Source organism: Antedon mediterranea, chromosome 2 (assembly GCF_964355755.1).
Source record: "Antedon mediterranea chromosome 2, ecAntMedi1.1, whole genome shotgun sequence".
Taxonomy (NCBI): Eukaryota; Metazoa; Echinodermata; class Crinoidea; order Comatulida; family Antedonidae; genus Antedon; species Antedon mediterranea.
This window is the reverse complement of record NC_092671.1, coordinates 24,018,845-24,037,104: the sequence shown is the minus strand read 5'-3', so window position 1 is coordinate 24,037,104 and position 18,260 is coordinate 24,018,845. Positions and strand designations below refer to the sequence as shown.

General features: G+C 30.8%; 1 protein-coding gene across 1 annotated transcript in view; it reads left to right on the top strand.

Moving 5' to 3' along the window:
• Nucleotides 1–18,260, top strand: part of LOC140039369 (uncharacterized) — a 203,269-nt gene that overhangs the window by 6,126 nt on the left and 178,883 nt on the right. Inside the window, exons 7-23 of the mRNA XM_072084972.1 lie at nt 1,778–2,074; nt 5,093–5,380; nt 6,186–6,572; nt 7,073–7,356; nt 7,914–8,191; nt 8,816–9,099; nt 9,509–9,711; nt 10,413–10,590; nt 11,022–11,324; nt 11,664–11,681; nt 11,818–12,114; nt 12,463–12,504; nt 12,710–12,766; nt 15,861–16,111; nt 16,228–16,511; nt 17,091–17,365; nt 17,915–18,117. Coding sequence (XP_071941073.1) covers nt 1,778–2,074; nt 5,093–5,380; nt 6,186–6,572; nt 7,073–7,356; nt 7,914–8,191; nt 8,816–9,099; nt 9,509–9,711; nt 10,413–10,590; nt 11,022–11,324; nt 11,664–11,681; nt 11,818–12,114; nt 12,463–12,504; nt 12,710–12,766; nt 15,861–16,111; nt 16,228–16,511; nt 17,091–17,365; nt 17,915–18,117 — 3,929 coding nt within the window. The remainder of the gene's footprint in view (nt 1–1,777; nt 2,075–5,092; nt 5,381–6,185; nt 6,573–7,072; nt 7,357–7,913; nt 8,192–8,815; nt 9,100–9,508; nt 9,712–10,412; nt 10,591–11,021; nt 11,325–11,663; nt 11,682–11,817; nt 12,115–12,462; nt 12,505–12,709; nt 12,767–15,860; nt 16,112–16,227; nt 16,512–17,090; nt 17,366–17,914; nt 18,118–18,260) is intronic.

Here is an 18,260-nt window from a genome sequence, read left to right as displayed (position 1 = left end):
ATGTTTGTTTTTTTAAGAATGTGTGCTATTGATCTAAAATAATTTTATTGGAGGCAGCTAAAACTCAGATATTTTTATTTTGTTTATAAATGATGTTTTAATGTGTTATTTGACAAACTTGTAAATGTAAATGTTCAATTCAACTTTATTTAACCATGGAGGCCTACAGTATAGGTCGTTGGCCTATGAATTGTTCCGTCTCAATATTTTCTCACCTGAATGTGGTTAAATTCTATATTTAAAAGATTATCCATTAGCCATTATCAACTAATTTAATATAGTTAATCAGCGTTCCGGAACCTTTTTTGACCGTGACCCATGATCCTATTTTGGCAATTCTCGCGACCCAACATTGCGTATTTGAGCTTACAGAAACCCCTCCCCCTCCCCAATGGTGGGGCCTGTGGCAAAGCGAATTTTGTTAAATGACACCCCTAGATGGCTGGACATGGTACTCTCGCACAAAAAGGTAATGATAAATGGCATCTCTAATAATACGCGCGCTCAAAATTGGCAAAACAATTGTAGCCTACTTTTCCGCCTGTAAACACATTTGCGTTCAACTAACGTCAAGTGGTTCTCCTGAACCATACAGATTTTCCCTAGGGCCTGAACAACATCACTATGAGTGTGACTTGAGATGGACCTGTTTATATTGTTCTTTCTATTATTCTAATGTTCATTGTAAAAGTTCCCACAGCCGATACAAACTACTGAAAAGTAGCGTCGTAGAACTAGTTGGTAGGTTATTAAATCCACGTCCTAAAAGGTGAACATTTCACATATAGATCAGTGTATAATTGATAAAAAGTTTCAGTATCGGAAACAATTTCACGACCCATCAATTGTTTTGGTTGCGGAACGGCAGTGTTAATTATCTAAAACTATAGTATTTATATGATTTCTACTGATTACATTGGTATCTGAAATTAACCAAATGTTATCATCATCATGTTTTATTGGCATAGTCTTTGTTGTAAGTTATTATCACTCATTTTAAACAAGTACATAAGTACTAAATAATAATTATCTCCATTTATGATTGTAATGTTTAAAAAACATTTTGGAAATATGAGATTTTTTTAGTATTAGCATACCACAATATCAGTTTTCAGAAATAGGTAATAATAAAGGTATAGTAATATTGTATTGTCTTCTTCATATTTAATTGTTTTAAGAAAATGATTCACATCATTGTTATTTCACTTTCTTTATGTCTTGTGTATAATTGCATGTTGTTTTATATTATGTAGTAAAAAACAATCTAATCTTTTCATTACAAAAATATTCAACATATATACTGTTATTTGCATAAATTTAAAATAAACCATAAATTGTATTGTTGTTCCATATAAACCAACGAATGTTGACATTTTCATTTTTTGTATTTATTCATTGAATGACTCATTCCACAATATTACAACTACAAATACAGTACTACATTATTTTTTCAATTTAATAGTTTAAGGGCCTACTATCTACTATGCAGGAAGACATGTATCCATGGAAAATTGATTGAATTGCATGCATGCTAATAAAGTAAATGAAGTACTATACAGGAAATGTATTTGTACACTTTCATTGCGAAAACAATTTTTCATTAGATAAACTTTCTGTACAATCATAATTCAATAATCCTTTGTGCTTCTCATGCACATGTTTTGTATTGCAAAATAGGTTTATTATTCCTGTGATATATAAAAATTCTAAATATTACACAACGTTGTTGTTTTTACAATTAAACTGAGAAAACTGAGATTTTGTTTATCATTTTTAGTACCTACAAATCAAGGTGACACTGTTAGACAAGTCTGTGAGCGGGAAACCATGGAGCTAATGTGTAACGGCACTATCAACATTGTAGATGCAATGTACGGACGTCTAAATGGTGCTGTCTGCGCAACTGGTCCAATGAGTGATTTTACATGTACAGCTGATGGTAGTAGAGAGACTGTGATTAGCTCCTGTCAGGGTAGACAACAGTGCTCTATCTTAGCCACAAATGGTGTTTTTACTGACCCTTGCCCAGGGACATTCAAGTACCTTGAGGTTCAATATCAATGTTTAGGAGAAGGTAGGTATTTTAATTTAATAATTTAATGATATATTATTTATTTATTTATTTCTTCTTTCTTTAAACTGAAATACACTTTCTATACAAATGTACTGATTTCCAAAGTGGTTCAGTAAACATATTTACAACAAAAATAAAATATAAAAGAAAAACAAAAAGAAAGAAAACAGATATAAAACTATTTACAATTGTGAAGGCAAAAAGGTTAATACATATATGTTTTCTATAGTGAAGATTTAAAAGTTGCCAAAGACATATTATGCAGTTCTGATTTTATGTTATTTGGTAGAGAATTCCATAATTTAGTTGATCTATAAACAAAAGTTCTTTTACCTGAGAGTTATTCCATAATGGAATAGATAAGTCATTATTACTTTGGGAGCGGGTGCATTTATTATGGTTATCTACAGTAAATTGAAATAATATTGTTAAGTATCTTGGAGCTATTTCTTTTAAACATTTAAATAGCATTATAAGAATATTTTCATCCATTTTTCTGTAAGTCTACTCCATCCAAGAGTACTTAAGATATCATTAATAGGGGTATACATGTCTACAGATAACAATATTCTACCTAATCTGTTGATTAAAACCTGAAGAGAATCTGAAAAACTTATGTTACAATTGGACCAAACACAGCAACAATAATCAAATAATGGAATAATTAAAGCATTTGCTAACATTTTTAAAGTATACATAGGAAGATACATCTTAATACGACGAATCACACCGATACGTTTAGCTATTTTACAAGACATTTTGTCTATATGTTCCTTCCAATTTAGTTGAGGATCAAAAATGACACCTAAATACTTAAAAGAATCAACTCTTTCAATAGTATCATTATTATGAAGTAAAGTTATATTCTTAAATGTTGCCCTTTTCTGATTTGTGCTGAAAACCATAAGCTTGGTCTTATTAAGATTTAGTGTGAGTTGATTATGGTCAAACCATTCTATAATTTTGTTTAGATTGATATTGAGTTGATGCTGAAGTATTAAAGTGTCAGATGAACTACATAAGAGTGTTGTATCATCTGCATACATCACACATTTACAAGATAAACAATAAATATTTCTTACAAAAAACGCTGCTCGCTTATTGAAAAATATTTTTTATTTCAAATGTTTTTGAATGTGTCATTTTATTGTCACATAATAGTTATTTTACCTGAAAAAAATGTAATTTAAAGCAACAAATACTTAAATTGTCTGTCAGACAATGGTTTTGGGGTTTCTTTTCTTTTTTTATATGTGAATAAATATTATTTTTTTGTTACAGAAGTGAATACTCAATTTCTGTCACTTTAGTTAATTTTATTGCTAAGGTCAAATCTGAGGGTCACTTATCAAGTATCCTATTACAAACACAAACTTTAATGGCCTGTTTCGATAATAATTCAATGAATATCTGACAGTGAATATACCAGAAATGCTTAGGGATTTGTAATTTTAGCATGACATGTCCTAATAGACTCTTTCCCAGACGTTTTTTGGGTCTACTGTAGCAGCTGGAATCAATAAATTATAGTGGAGTTTCCATTTTCACAAAACTGTCTGTCCTTAGAACTATAACTGCTGCTTGCTTTAGCTTCTGATTGAGTAGTCCTAATGGGACGTAGCGGGCTAGAGCAGCAGCGTGAAAATCAGGAAGTGAATTTACGTATAAAATAAATAGTAAAGGTCCAAGTATTGATCCTTGTGGGACACCAATATTAACATTCATGGTTTCAGATTTTGTTGAATTTATACAAACAACTTGAGGTTGTCCACTTAAATATGATTTAAACCGGTGAAGTGCAATATCATTTAACCCATAATTCCTTAATTTGGTAAGTAATATTTCATGGTTAACTGTATCAAATGCTTTCTTCAAGTCAAGAAATAAAGCAGCAGAAGAGTCCTTTATCAAAGTTATCTAAAATATAATCAGTTACATCTAAAAGAGTAGTTTCTGTAGAGTGACCTCTTCTAAAGCCCGATTGGGAGGGATTAATAAGGTTGTTAGTTCTTAAATACAAGTATAATTGATTGATTCTAAGAGTTTTGAAAGTATGGGTAAAACGGAAATTGGGCGGTAATTATAAGGGTCTGACATATCCCCATCTTTATATACAGGTGTTACCTTAGCTAGTTTCCATTCATCTGGAAATCTAGAACTGAACATAGAAAAATTACAAATATATGAGAGTGAGTCACAAATTATCGGAGCAGCTAGTTTAAGAAGTTTGCAATCAAAGTTATCAACACCCTTAGCTTTATTAGGTGACAATGTACATAACTGGTTAAAAATGTAATCAGGGGTAAGAAGATCAAATTCAAATTTGTTACCCGCAAAACAATTTTCTGAAGTGTTACTAGTATAATTATTGGAGTTAGTATTATTGGAGTTAGTAAATTGATTTGCTAAAGAACTTCCAATTGAAGTAAAATGAGCATTGAAAACATTGGCTGTGTCCTTATCATTGGATGTATAGTTTTTATTGTTATCTTTATATACATTATTTATACTGGGTTTAGTTTTAGGTATTAATTTATTTATTGTATTCCATAATTTCTTGGGATTTTTAGCATTTTCGTTAATAGTAGTTGTACAATATTTTCTTTTTAAATTCCTATTTAAATTATTAACTTGATTTCTCAGTTGTTTAACTTTGTCCCAGTCTTCAGGTTCATTAGTTTTGCGAGCTTTCTTATAATAGTAGTCTCTGTATTTTGTTAATCTATATAAAGTAGTATAGTAATGATTTAGCTATAAAATGATTTGTATGCTTTGTAAAAATAAAGTTTCCTGATTGTTAACTCAAACTGTATTCCTGTCGAGACGTTAAATAAATGTCATGCATATTATTCATGCATTGAAGGCAATAATAGTGATTTTGTGATAAAATTGTCTTTTCCTGTATAAAAAATGTTATGCCTTTTCAGAAGATTGTTGAGCATCTATACAAAACGATTGTTAAAAGTTTCTTTTTTGTTTATATACTCATATGGTGCATTCTTGGTTGTTGTTTTTTAGTAAACTGTGTGGCACAGACTTCAGAAGTTTGTGAACATGAATCAATGAACATACACTGTGAGCAAGGTACCATCAACATCATTTATGCTCTTTATGGGCGTGATTCTAGACAAGCTTGTAGTCGAAATACAAATCAAAATACAAATTGTAGAGCAGAGTCTTCATTAGAGCAAGTAAGAAGAACTTGTCAGGGGGAAAGTGACTGCGACATTTCTGCTACAAATGCTGTTTTTGGAGACCCTTGTCCTGGAACATATAAGTTTCTCAGAGTCAGTTACTGTTGTGAAGGTTGGTACACAATACACAATTATGTTTTTATGATTTAAAGTAAATATAAGTAAAACAGAACTAAGTTAACCTATGATTGTATTTAGTGGTAATAATCAATCACGCAGAGTCTTGAAATCCAGCTATAAATACAACACTTTATTGGGTTGTTCCAACATACTGTAACAGTCTAAAAACATGAGTCTCTCCATCCTTAACACCCACAAGGTCTCACTCTGAACACCCTCTTTGAGTGACATTAACTTATAGGGTTACATTAGGTACATTTTATAAAATGTTATTTGTTTTCCAAACATATTTAACAATGCAAAATGCAAACAAAAAAAACTCACTCAAATGATTTGTTGAAAGGATGAATACACTTTTAAAACATTTTAAAAATCTTTTTTTTTGTTAGTGGTTGGTCTTTGTGTATTGTATAGATAGCATACAGTATTCATTTATTCAGGCTTGATATTGTTGAACATTTTTATTTATTTCTTTGAGATCAAATTGGCAAATTAAAATAATTTTAAAAAAGGGAATTGAATCCTCATAATTAAGTTAGGCTGTAGAATGGAACAACTTAGATTGACATTAGATTTGCATCATGCGCGCATATGTATGCGCACTGCACATAAACAGCGTAGAAAGACCATTTTTGCAAATAATTTTGGTTCTGTATACCTTTTGTGATAGATTTCATTCATTTTTATGAAACTGCCATATAACAACGAATAACATGCATGTTAAACTTTAAAAACCATGCACTTAAAAATGGCTTTAAAAAAAAATCAAATTTATGAAAAAACATGCCTATTTTTAGTTGAACCAGTAACAGTTGAACCAGTAACAGGTGAAACAGTTGCACCAGTAACAGCTGAAACAGTTGAACCAGTAATAGGTGAACCAGAAACAGTATGTGAAGAAGACAGTACACAAGTTTGTGAACGTGAAAAACTTGAACTAAACTGCAATTCTGGTCACATAGAGATTATTGATGCCATTTACGGTAGAGATGAAAGGGAGTCATGTGGAGGGCGAGACTCGCATCCCATTGACTGTTTGGCTGAAGGGTCTTTAGATGTGGTCAGATCTGAATGTAATGGTAGACGTAGGTGTAAGGTTCGAGCCAATAACTCTGTGTTTGGTGACCCCTGCAGAGGAGTAACTAAGTTTCTTAGAGTTACCTATTGTTGCCGTGGAGATAATGGTAAGTCTGTGTATCATACACATCATAGTACACAATCTGCTTTGAATAGAAGATCATTGTCTAAAATTAGGAAAATAAAATAATAATAATCAAGGTTTATTTATTTCAATTGTTCTTGCAGTTAAAAAAAACTGAATTACAACAAACGTGACAATTTATAAACATTGGATAAATAATATAATAACATTTAACATTAATATTAACGTATAATTACAATTTTAAATATACATTATATAATAAAATACAATTATTAAAACAGACTAGTTGACTAGACCTAATCATTTACACCTATCTTTCTATAAAGTATTACAATTTCAAAATGTTCACATTATTTATGAAATATAAATTCTATAATGTTTACTTAGCATTAAGCTAGAGAGAGATAGAAATCTTTTCTAGATATCACAAAAGAAAAAGGTCTGTTAGAAAAAAATCATTATGTAACATATACTTTTGTTATATCAACATGAAAATTAAGTTAATTTTTGTTTAATAAACAGGAAATGAAGAAACACCAATACGAAGACTTAGAAAAGATAACTCATTTAATACATGTATAGGATGGGGTGACCCTCACTATATAACATTTGACGGTCGTCGAAAAAATTTTCAGGGTAATTGTACATATACGTTCATCCAAGATGTGACAGATAGCAATGAACCAACATTTAGTGTAAATGTTAAAAACCAATACAGATCTCGTCCACATGTTACTTTAGCTGAGTATGTGCTTGTTAATGTTAGTGGAATAACAATCCAGCTCAACAGAGGCTTAGATACTTTGGTAAGTAAATTCATACAAAATACATTTATACATACATTTATGTACTGTTGAAATTATTATCCCTTTGCAGTTTAGGGTTTCTGTGTTTTACTGCGTTCCACTTTACCATGTTCATGATGAAAAAAGTTTACTATTCAACACCATGAAAGCCCTGGTCAGTCAAAGGGAAAATGGCAAAAAGCTTCCTACTTTCTAGAAGTTTTATCAGATAATCTATTGTAACTCTTATAACATGCTGTGGTGGCCTAATATATAGTAGGGTGTACATATCAAGCAGAGGCAGAATCACTTAGTAATAATAGATGCCCTTTATTATATTTAGTTTATGCTTGATTTCTGGCGTGAGTATACAATCAGAACTTACTAGTACTCTTGAAATTGAACTATTCCATGCTGATTATAGAAATTTGTATATGATTCCAAAATCTTAAAAAGGGTATTTGAATTGTTAAAATTTCAATAAATCAACTAAATGTTACTTACAACATTTAAGTTTATCTTTGATATGAATGTCTATTTTTTAAATCGGATATATTTAGTAATTTTTATGTTTGCAGATAAATGGTGTAAGATCTGTTCTACCATACCTTCCATCAAACCACTTGTCAGTATCTATGTCTGGTAGGAAGGTGTTGGTTGTTACTGACATTGGATTTTGGTTGTCATGGGATGGCCATTCTAAAATTGTAGTTGGTGTTAGTGATGAATACCAAGGCAGAGTGCAGGGTTTATGTGGTAACTATGATGGGAATCCTGACAATGACCTAATGCTTCCAGATGGTTCATTAACTGATGATGCGAATGAATGGGGTAATAGTTGGAATGTTGATCAAGGGTAAGCATTCGAATACTGATCAGTTGATGTTAGTCAGTGAAAATCGTAATAATTATAACAACGATGACAATGTATTGACAGTATTAATAATTACATTTTTAATTTTTTTTAAGCAAATAAAATTCAATTTTATCATTTTGGTCTTTTGGTGATTTACTTCTATGCATTGTTTTCACCCAATAACTAGCACTGCATTGTTGAATAATGGAGTAATTCTCCATGGTCAAATTTATAGAGGCAAAGACAAAGTGACTCTGCACGGTCACTACGCGTTTTCATCGGAACGACGAATCAAGGCCAACGTAGGGTGTGAGATAGAGTGTGATACATACAAAATTATCTTTTGCAGCAAACAAATGTTAAAAAGAAACTAATTAAATATTCATAAAAGAAATATCAAGATATTCATATAAAAATTAAGATTACTGTTAACTTCTTTTAAACAGAACACAAGTTTAGGTCACTACAGTATAATAAATACAGATTCTATTAAAGTATCCACCTTAATAAATTTGTCTATAAAGTTTACAGGTCTTTTTGCTTTTTTTGCACATGAATTTGGTGTACAATATATTGTTAAATGTCATAGTAAGGTAATATTATTTTATAAATTTGTTTTTTTAGTCCATTATGTCGTGCAATTGATTCAAGTGAGATTCCTGAATGTAGCGAAGATGAAAATAATCTGTATGGTGCAGAAGATCAATGTGGTATTCTTACACTTGCCACTGGTCCATTTGCACCTTGCTTTGACACAGAAGACAATCAACCTATCTTTGATAGTTGCCTGTTTGATATGTGCCATTTAGGCGATTCCACTCAACTGTGCAATAATTTGGAAGAATATTTTGACACCTGTAGAGAAGCTGGTATAGCTCTTAGCTCATTCAGAACATCTTCATTGTGCCGTAAGTGCCATATTTTATTCAATTCAAAACAACAGTAAGCGAAACTGCCATGATTTAATCGTTTGTATATTTTACAATGCTTACACACATTGACAACATTTTCAAACCCAGTCACAAATATGCAGACGGTTTTGTAAAGATTGGAATACAGTATATTTATTCATTCCAGGCAATATGTGGTTTTAGAACATGATTCAGAATATTGAAAGTAACTATAGAAAGAAAAAAGGGCAATCTTCAATTATAGATAGAAAAATGATGTCTATGTTTACAGTATGATGATAGTGTGACATTTTAATATCATTTATTTTTCATAAATCGGAATCACCATGTTTTACTAGTATTCAATGAAACTTTAAACCATTTGATTTGTTTAAAAGAATAAACCTTTTCAATATTTTGTTTTAAGCTATTGAATGCGAAGAAAACAGTCATTATTCTGATTGTATGTCTGCTTGTCAATCAACATGTCCATCAATAGAACGGGAGGAAGATTGTGATGAACCTTGTGTTGAAGGTTGTGAATGTAATGAGGGTTTTATACGGCAAGGAACAGTGTGTATTCCGCTTGCTGAATGTGGTTGCAATGATGATGAAGGATTTTACTTTCCAGTAAGTCCAATTTTGATTTAATCCCTTAATATAAAGCGCATTAATGTTTTATTATACCTTCAATATAATGGTTATGCAAAAATGACCAATGTTTAATTACTAGACTCAGCAAAAACATTAGTTTAGTCATATTTACATACAGTACAGTCTTTTGATGGTTTTCAACACATTATAGGATTACGTAACTGATTTGGATGAGAATGATAATGTTTATTTATTTTAGTTTATTTGACACTAGTTTTTCTCAGACTTCTTCTGTTTATTTTATTGATACTTATTTTTGATTGGATTCTTAATTTGTTTCTCTTAATTTTTATTTGTAAATTGATTTTACAGCTTAACACCATGGAGGAAAGCTAATGCTTCCATGCTTGTGCTGTACCATGGAACTATAGTATAAATTTAACTAATCTAATCTCAATGGTCACACTTTAAATATTATTTATTCCTGAAGATTATATTATCATTAAACTTATTATTGAACCATTTGGAGCAAGATACGTATTATAATATTGAACATGGCTAAATATGTATACCTTTAGTTTTTCTATTATTTCTTTTCTATTAATTACGCTATTGTCGAATCTTAATAATTATTTTTTTATTTTCTTGTGTTACTATGCAGTTTGTAAATCTGTGTTTGATTTTACATGCCTTACATTAATTTCGTTTTTACTAATTATATTTGTGTCTATTTGTAGCTGCATTCACAGTGGACAGCACTGAACTGTTCAATGTCATGTCAGTGCACTGTTGGACGGAATATTGTATGCAGTGATATGCATTGTAATTCAAATGCTGCTTGTATATCAGTTGAAGGAAATCATGGGTGTTATTGTAATGAAGGCTATGAAGGAAATGGTATAGAAACATGTGAAGGTACATGCACATTTTGATGACTGCAAAGCCATATGCATTGAGAATTTCATTTATTCACATTATTCTAGGCCTGTTGGCCGAATCCTAGTTTGCCAAACTTCAATTTGCTGAATCTCAGTTTGATTTTGAACTTGATCATAATCGTAATTTGTTTCCATTAGTCGAATGTCCATTATTCAGTAAAGTGTGATTTGGCAAACTGGCTTGATACCAGTCAAGTAGATTGATTGGTTGTAGAGTTTTGTGTAAACTTTTGTACATGAATTTGTACGGAGGTCTGTGTATTTTTATCACTCTTTATAATTGTTTTAACATTATCAGTTTTAGAAGTTTTCTCCCACTCACATTGGTTTTTTATTTAAACTGTCCCTGCAAGTTAAATATCAGGTTACCAAAATTACTAAAAATATTTCTATCAAATGTTATTCTAGAAATTGTATCTCACGTAATCACAAATGAAGAAATTGTTTGTGAAAATGAAAATATTGAGATGGAATGTGGTGCAGAGAATATATACATTGAGTCAGCATTCTTTGGTCGTGCTGAAAGTAATATATGTGAAAATGATGAAAGTAATCAAGACCTTTCATGTACTGCTAATTCAGCTACTTTCTTGGTGAAACAGCATTGCAATAACTTGCATTCATGCAGCATTCCAGCTGATATACGTTTCTTTGGTAATCCATGTGAAGGCCAAAGCAAATACCTAAAAATAACTTACCAGTGTATCTCAGGTAACGTTTTTCGGAAATACTTTAGGACTAACAAATGTGTAATATGAAGTTTAAGTTTGGGTTTTCAAATAGAGCTAAAAATGAGTTTTGTTCCTTAAATGTTATCTAGATACAAAAACTAATTACAGAAATGCTCCCATAGAGCAAAGAAAGGATAACACCAATTCTTGATAAACCTAAAGGTGCAGGGAAGAATGAAATTACACTTCCCTGATCAGAGAAAATGTTTAGTTATCTTAAGTTCATAGAGGCAAATAAATGAAACCAATGTTATTTTTCTCATTAAATTTTTACACTGATGTTTTTTTATCATAAATATATTTCTATTTACATTTGCAGAAAACACAGAACGAGAAGGTATGTTTCCAATTGCACATTTCAATAATTTGACCAAATTTGGACCAATTAGAAAATAGTCTTTCACACTGAATCAATTAACCATTTATAATTTATTTATATGCTAAATGATAAATAAGGATAAATATTTTTCTAGGATTTTCTGCACCATTTACTATGAAAGTGTGTGAACATGACAGAATGAATCTTCATTGTGGGCATTCTGATATTGACATTATGGATGCAATGTATGGTAGGACAGATCCAGATAGTTGCCCTCATAGTAGCATCCAGACAACTGAATGCACATCAGAGCACTCTCTCTCTGTTCTGCGAGATGCATGCCAGGGGGAACACAGTTGTTCTATAGATGCAATTAATAGTCATTTTGGAGATCCATGTCCAGGCACTTACAAGTTTTTGGATGTCACATATCGATGTGGTTTTGATGGAGGTTAGTATACTAGTTTAGAATATATTGTATTTTGTATAGTTGTTGATTTTATTTATTTGTTCTTAAGAATGGTTCCATGATGGTTCCCAAACGTCAATCGTTTTTGTCATTAAATTTTAAGTTATATAGTAATAGTATAGTCTCTTAATTTGTAATGAAAAAATATATAATTACATCAAATTAATTAGCTAATTCATTAGTTCTAACTAACTAATTTATTTTTCTTGGGATGGATCTGCCAATTTAACATTATGCTCTTGATTTGTATGGTTTCCTTGTTTGTCAATAAATACACCAAGCTTACATATTATCTAAAGGCAGATAAAAAATAATATATATTTTGTTTAGATCAACAAGCACTGAGGTCTATCTGGGAAACTATTCAAGATGGTAAGTATGCTTTGTTTTTATGTCAGGATCATTTTCTTAGTTATTTGAAAGCCAAGGCACACATGGCCTAACTTTCGAATAAATTGTATATTTGTATTTAGTGTATTAATACTGTTTTCAGAAATTAGTAATTTGTATTTTTTCATATTTGTTTTGTATCATGATGTCATACATTTAATTTTGTATTTGCATTTGTCAAAATCAGATGGAGGAAGAAGTCGCAGAGATCGTCATCGAAGAAGAGAAAGACCATCCCGTAGAGGTAAGTTTATTTTGGTTTTATTTGTTAAATGTTTCATAAAACAGAAATATACATGCGGTTCTGATTCTGGTAATAAGCTCATCCCACATAAATTAATGGCAAGTTATAAGAGAAGCTTATGAGGGTAAAGGCCAATTTACACAGACGAGCAGTAATGGTAAGCTGAAAACAAAAAAATAGAATCTATGTTATTTCTTATGACAATTTAAACAGAACGCGGACAAGCGATTGAGCAGAAACCTGCTCAGGATAGAAACAGATTTGATTTTTTGAAAATATCACTCGGTAATTGTGGGTTCTGGCCAATCAACGGCATGATTGATGTGACGTCATCAATCAACAATTTTTTTGCGTGAGTCCGTCGAGTCCAAGATGACAATAAATATGAGTGCCATGCCCTAGCCTAGTTTTGAAACTTCTTCAAAAATACAAACAACTATGACGTGAATGTGTGTTTGTATAAAGAACAGATACATTTGCAACATTATTAGACAAGCACCTCTAAAACCAGGCCTAATTTAAGCCTACTGACAGACAGTCATAATAGTCTAGTCCAGGCCAGCAGTGCCTGCAACATGCACTAGCCTCGAGGCCAACAAGCACCTACAACCTTTTCCGCTTACCTTTACCTTTACCTGTATAAATTTGCCTTAATGGATCATTTCAGCGATAGGCTTTATCCTCAAGGTGGATTGCAGGCTCAAAGTGGTAAAAGAAGTTTACCAAATATTCACCTAATTCTTGAAAGTATCAGTTGAAACTGACCAAACAAAATTACTGTAGTTTTAGTAAATTCTGATACTTAGTTTTATTCACCATGTGGATCAAAATTATGTGTTTATATGAGTTGAAGACATGGTTCAAGACAAGATTCAAGCTTAGTATCTAAATATTGTGTAAATAAAACTGAAATACAATAAATCATCTAAAAAGTTTAATTATGACATTGCCTTCATAAATCAAATTTCTGTAGTGAAGTAAAGTTTGCTGTCTTCAAATAGCATTTTTTTCATAGTAGAATTTGATTCAGGGTCATTTAATGTATAAGGAGATTTCACACTATAATGTTATATCTACGTTATCATTTTGTTCATATTTCTTTTCCTATATTTGCATGTTTAAATCTTAGGACGAAGAGGTAAGTAAAAACTAAAATTGAATCAAATAATAAGAAATTATGGTTTCGGGAGTAGGTATTGAGGGACGTTTTGAGGAAATTGACTTTTTACTTTTTCAAACTTGCTTATATAGTATCTACTTCATTAATTCTTACTATAAATTCTCTTTCCTATTTTACATCTTACTCTAAATCTCAGGACGAAGAGGTGAGTCAAACTAAATTTAATTTATATGAAACCAGATGTTCTCAGTAATAAGGACATCTAACCAAACAAGTAATAAGTAATATAAACTTTTATTTCAAAAATTCAATGCATACAAAAATAACATGTATAGTATAAAACATAGGAATAGTAAATGTAGTAATAGTGTATATAACATATAACATTGACAAGCTTCATATTTCTATGTATATACATATAATACAAATGGTTAATTTCATACACTATCCTTTTTATGGTATCAATTACAATCAATACTATATTTTATCCAAACAACAATTTCTTTCTATCTATCTCTTGCACACCCTAATCCAAATGCAGGCCGAAAAGGTGAGTAAGATGAAATAATCTTTATTGAGCTCTACACAAAACTATTAACTACAGTTAACTTAACTTAAGTGCAGATAAAAAAATAGACATTGATTAGATGAGTAACAACTTGCTTGTTCTTTTTCATGTAAATGATTAAAGAACCATTACTTCATTTCTGCTAAATCATTCTTACTAAACATCTCTCTTTTTTACATCTTTAAATCTAAAGGACGAAGAGGTGAGTCAAAGCAAACATTATAAATTGTGAATATGTAAAATAATTGGCTTTAATAATATTTTTAGTACTTGTAGGAGACAATTATATAATACTGGTACTGGTACTGGTTCAAATAACCGTCTCACAGAGACATCTGGTAGCCATTGACTTAAAGTTGGCATTTGGATGTGTTACTGTAAATGTAATAGGTAGATGCCTTACCATTATAACATTAGACCATTATTTCATTTTAACAATTTTAATTGATTAATAAATATGTTGCATCATATTTTGTCTGAACTTTATAATATTTATATCTATATCTGTCTATCTATCTATCATTCTTTATACACTTACACAGGACGAGATGGAGGTAAGCAATAATGTACAATAAATTAAAATATGTTGTAGATTATCTATGCTTTCAAATGTATTATATACAAAATGTTCTAATTTTTATTTTTTCCACTTTTGTAGCATTAAGCAAGGTCATTTACTTGACTTTAACTTCCAGTTCAACGTTTTATATAAATCAATGACTTTTATTAAACTTTTTTACAATTTTCTACAATATTGAATGTTTTATGAGTTGGATGGTAGGAACATTTCATGAGTTGAACAATTTACAGCTCTATCTTTAACAACGCTAAGCTAAGTTTAAAACAGAGCAGAACTTTTTTTATCGAATGACATATTCTATCAATTCATGAATACAAAATATTCATTATTTGTTCATAACACACCTACTTTTATTCAATTTATCCATCGTAAATCATTGATAAATGCTAGACCATTAAAAAAAGCAGTGCTCCAACTTGAGACACTGAGTAGAGCAGTTAGAAGTTGATTTTCGGAAAGCGACCAGTCAACAATATCTGAATATAGTTATGAAAATATGAATGTGCATTAGAACGTGTAAATTACCACCATTAGATATCACTTGGGTTAATTCCAAATGAAATGTGTCAATGCGTAATTAACCAATCAAGTTGCTATAATACAGTCAAGTGTGTTATAATATACAAATACAAATGTTTCTGTTGAATTGAGTCTGACTCTTGAATTCAATGAGGCCTTGTTAAATAGTCAGCCTTTCAAAATGTTCTCTTATTATCAAATCCAGTTTTCCAAATATTAAAACAAAATATTTATGTTATTTGTACTGATCATGAAATTAAATAAACTGTAATTAATTGAAATAATTTGTTTTCTTTTCTTTTCATAGGAAGTAACGAGTGTGTAGGTAGTGGTGATCCCCATTATACAACATTCGATGGTAAAAGACAGGATTACCAAGGCAATTGTACCTATATCTTTCTTAGAGATGGACTTAATTCACCTTCACAGTTTATTGTTTATGTCAAGAATCAATTCCGTACTAAACGAACGGTAACATTGGCAGACCATGTCATTGTTAATGCCAGTGTTAATGCCATTGACTTTAATATACGATTAAATCGTGACGATGAGACTTGGGTAACTACTGTTCTTTATTCTATATTATGTTTTTTGTTCTTTTTATTTAATCAAATCTTTTAAAAGTAGTAATGCTTGTAAATTTAATATTCATACAAAAATGTAATTTTTTTCAGGTTAATGGAATAAGAAGAGCACTTCCATTTACACCGCCAAATGCTGATTTGACTGTAGAAAAGGTTGGATGTAGTGTTTTGGTATCTTCTTCAACTGTCGGATTTTGGGTAGAATGGGATGGCAATAACCGTGTAAAAGCTGGTGTTAATGAAAAGTATCAAAACCATACAGAAGGTTTATGTGGTAACTATGATGGAGATCCAAGCAATGATTTGACTGTTGCTGGTGGTGGCACAACAAATAACGGCAATGAATGGGGAGACAGTTGGAATTCCGATCTCAGGTAAATAACGCATTCAATTTTTATACACCGGATTCATATTGGTATATAAGTACTCTAGGCATTGTTTTCTGTTCTGATGATGAGAATAATTTCTGGCAACATGATTTTAAGGCAGTCTGCTATTTTATAAAATGCCTCACAATCGTTATTTTAACTCATAAGTTTGGTGGAATCATACATGATTTACAGGATTCATTCTTTTTAAATATTTTAAAAAAAATATTTGTCTGTTTAATAATTTCTAAATTATTATTTACATAATATGAAAGCATATTTGTGTATTTAAAATATTTCATTTCCAAGTCGAATTTGGTTCTAGCATAAACAAGTTTGAAATGTGCAAACTTTTTGTTACAGATTTTTCAACAAAATAAATGCAACAAGAACCGAATATTACTCAAGGTTTACTGTTCATATGTTCACGTTTATACAAATATATACAAATTTACTTAAACACATTAATGTATAGGGAAGAATTAAGAAATTCTACAAGCATGATAATTCTACTAATTCTATGGCGACTTAAGCAAAGTTGAATATATGGGTGATTGACTGTGCATAAATTGTGTAATTTGATAGATGTGAACCCTCTGAGATTGAACCAAGAGAAATCAGTGAAGAGAAGAGAGCAATGTATTCCTCTACAATAATGTGTGGCCAGATAACAGATCCTGATGGTGTGTTTGCACCTTGTCATAACACAATTGAACCAACTGAAAACTTTGAAGAATGTCTATTTGACATGGCTAACCTGGGAGACATAATGCAGTTGTGTAATAACTTGCACAATTACTTCACATCCTGTAGAGATATGAATATACCAATAGGAACATACAGAACTGATACCATGTGCCGTAAGCAGCATATATATATATGTTTTTATTACTTTTAAAACAAATTTAATTAGGTCATATGTATACATACCTATACCATATTGATTTTGTCAGAATCTCTATTTCTTCATTTATATATTCTTTTCTTAGCAATATTTAGTATGTCAATTATCTTGAGATCAATTTTATCATGTTATATCATCAGATTATATTTCTTTGTCCAGTAACTAACAAGTGTGTGATTTATTAAATCAAATTTGTAGAGATACCCTTACTGGTTATCAAAAACTCAGGTCATAATAGAATAGCCAATTTTATATATTATAACATTCACACACGCTTACAAATATTAAATTTTGTTAATAATCTTAAACTGAATAAGAAAAGCAAAAAAAAAAAAAATTCCATGTACGAAGACTCTACGCTGTCAGATGGTTTAGTGTGTAATTGAGTCACATGACCGCAATGTAATGGCAAAATCATGTGACTCAATTAATTTCTTATAGGTTAAAATCCTTTTTTTTTTTATAATTGTTTATATTGATTTTAGTATATAATGTTTACCTACAGCAATGGAATGCCCGGAGAATAGCCATTACACTACATGTATGTCAGCCTGCCCTGTGACATGTGCATTTAATGAGGCAGTTGATGCATGTGTGGAACTATGTGTGGAAGGATGCGAATGTGATGATGGACATATGTTAAGCGGAGTAGTATGTGTTCCCCAAGAAGAGTGTGGCTGTTTAGACCCTGATGGTGTCTATCACATGGTACTGTATCATTTTTCAGTTTACTGTATTGAAAATAAAAAGAATATACATTGTATTATTACTCTAGTAGCTAGATCAACTTTCGTATGCACTTTGAGGTCCAGAGAATCTGACTTCAGAAATTGGTTTAGGGTGGTCAAACA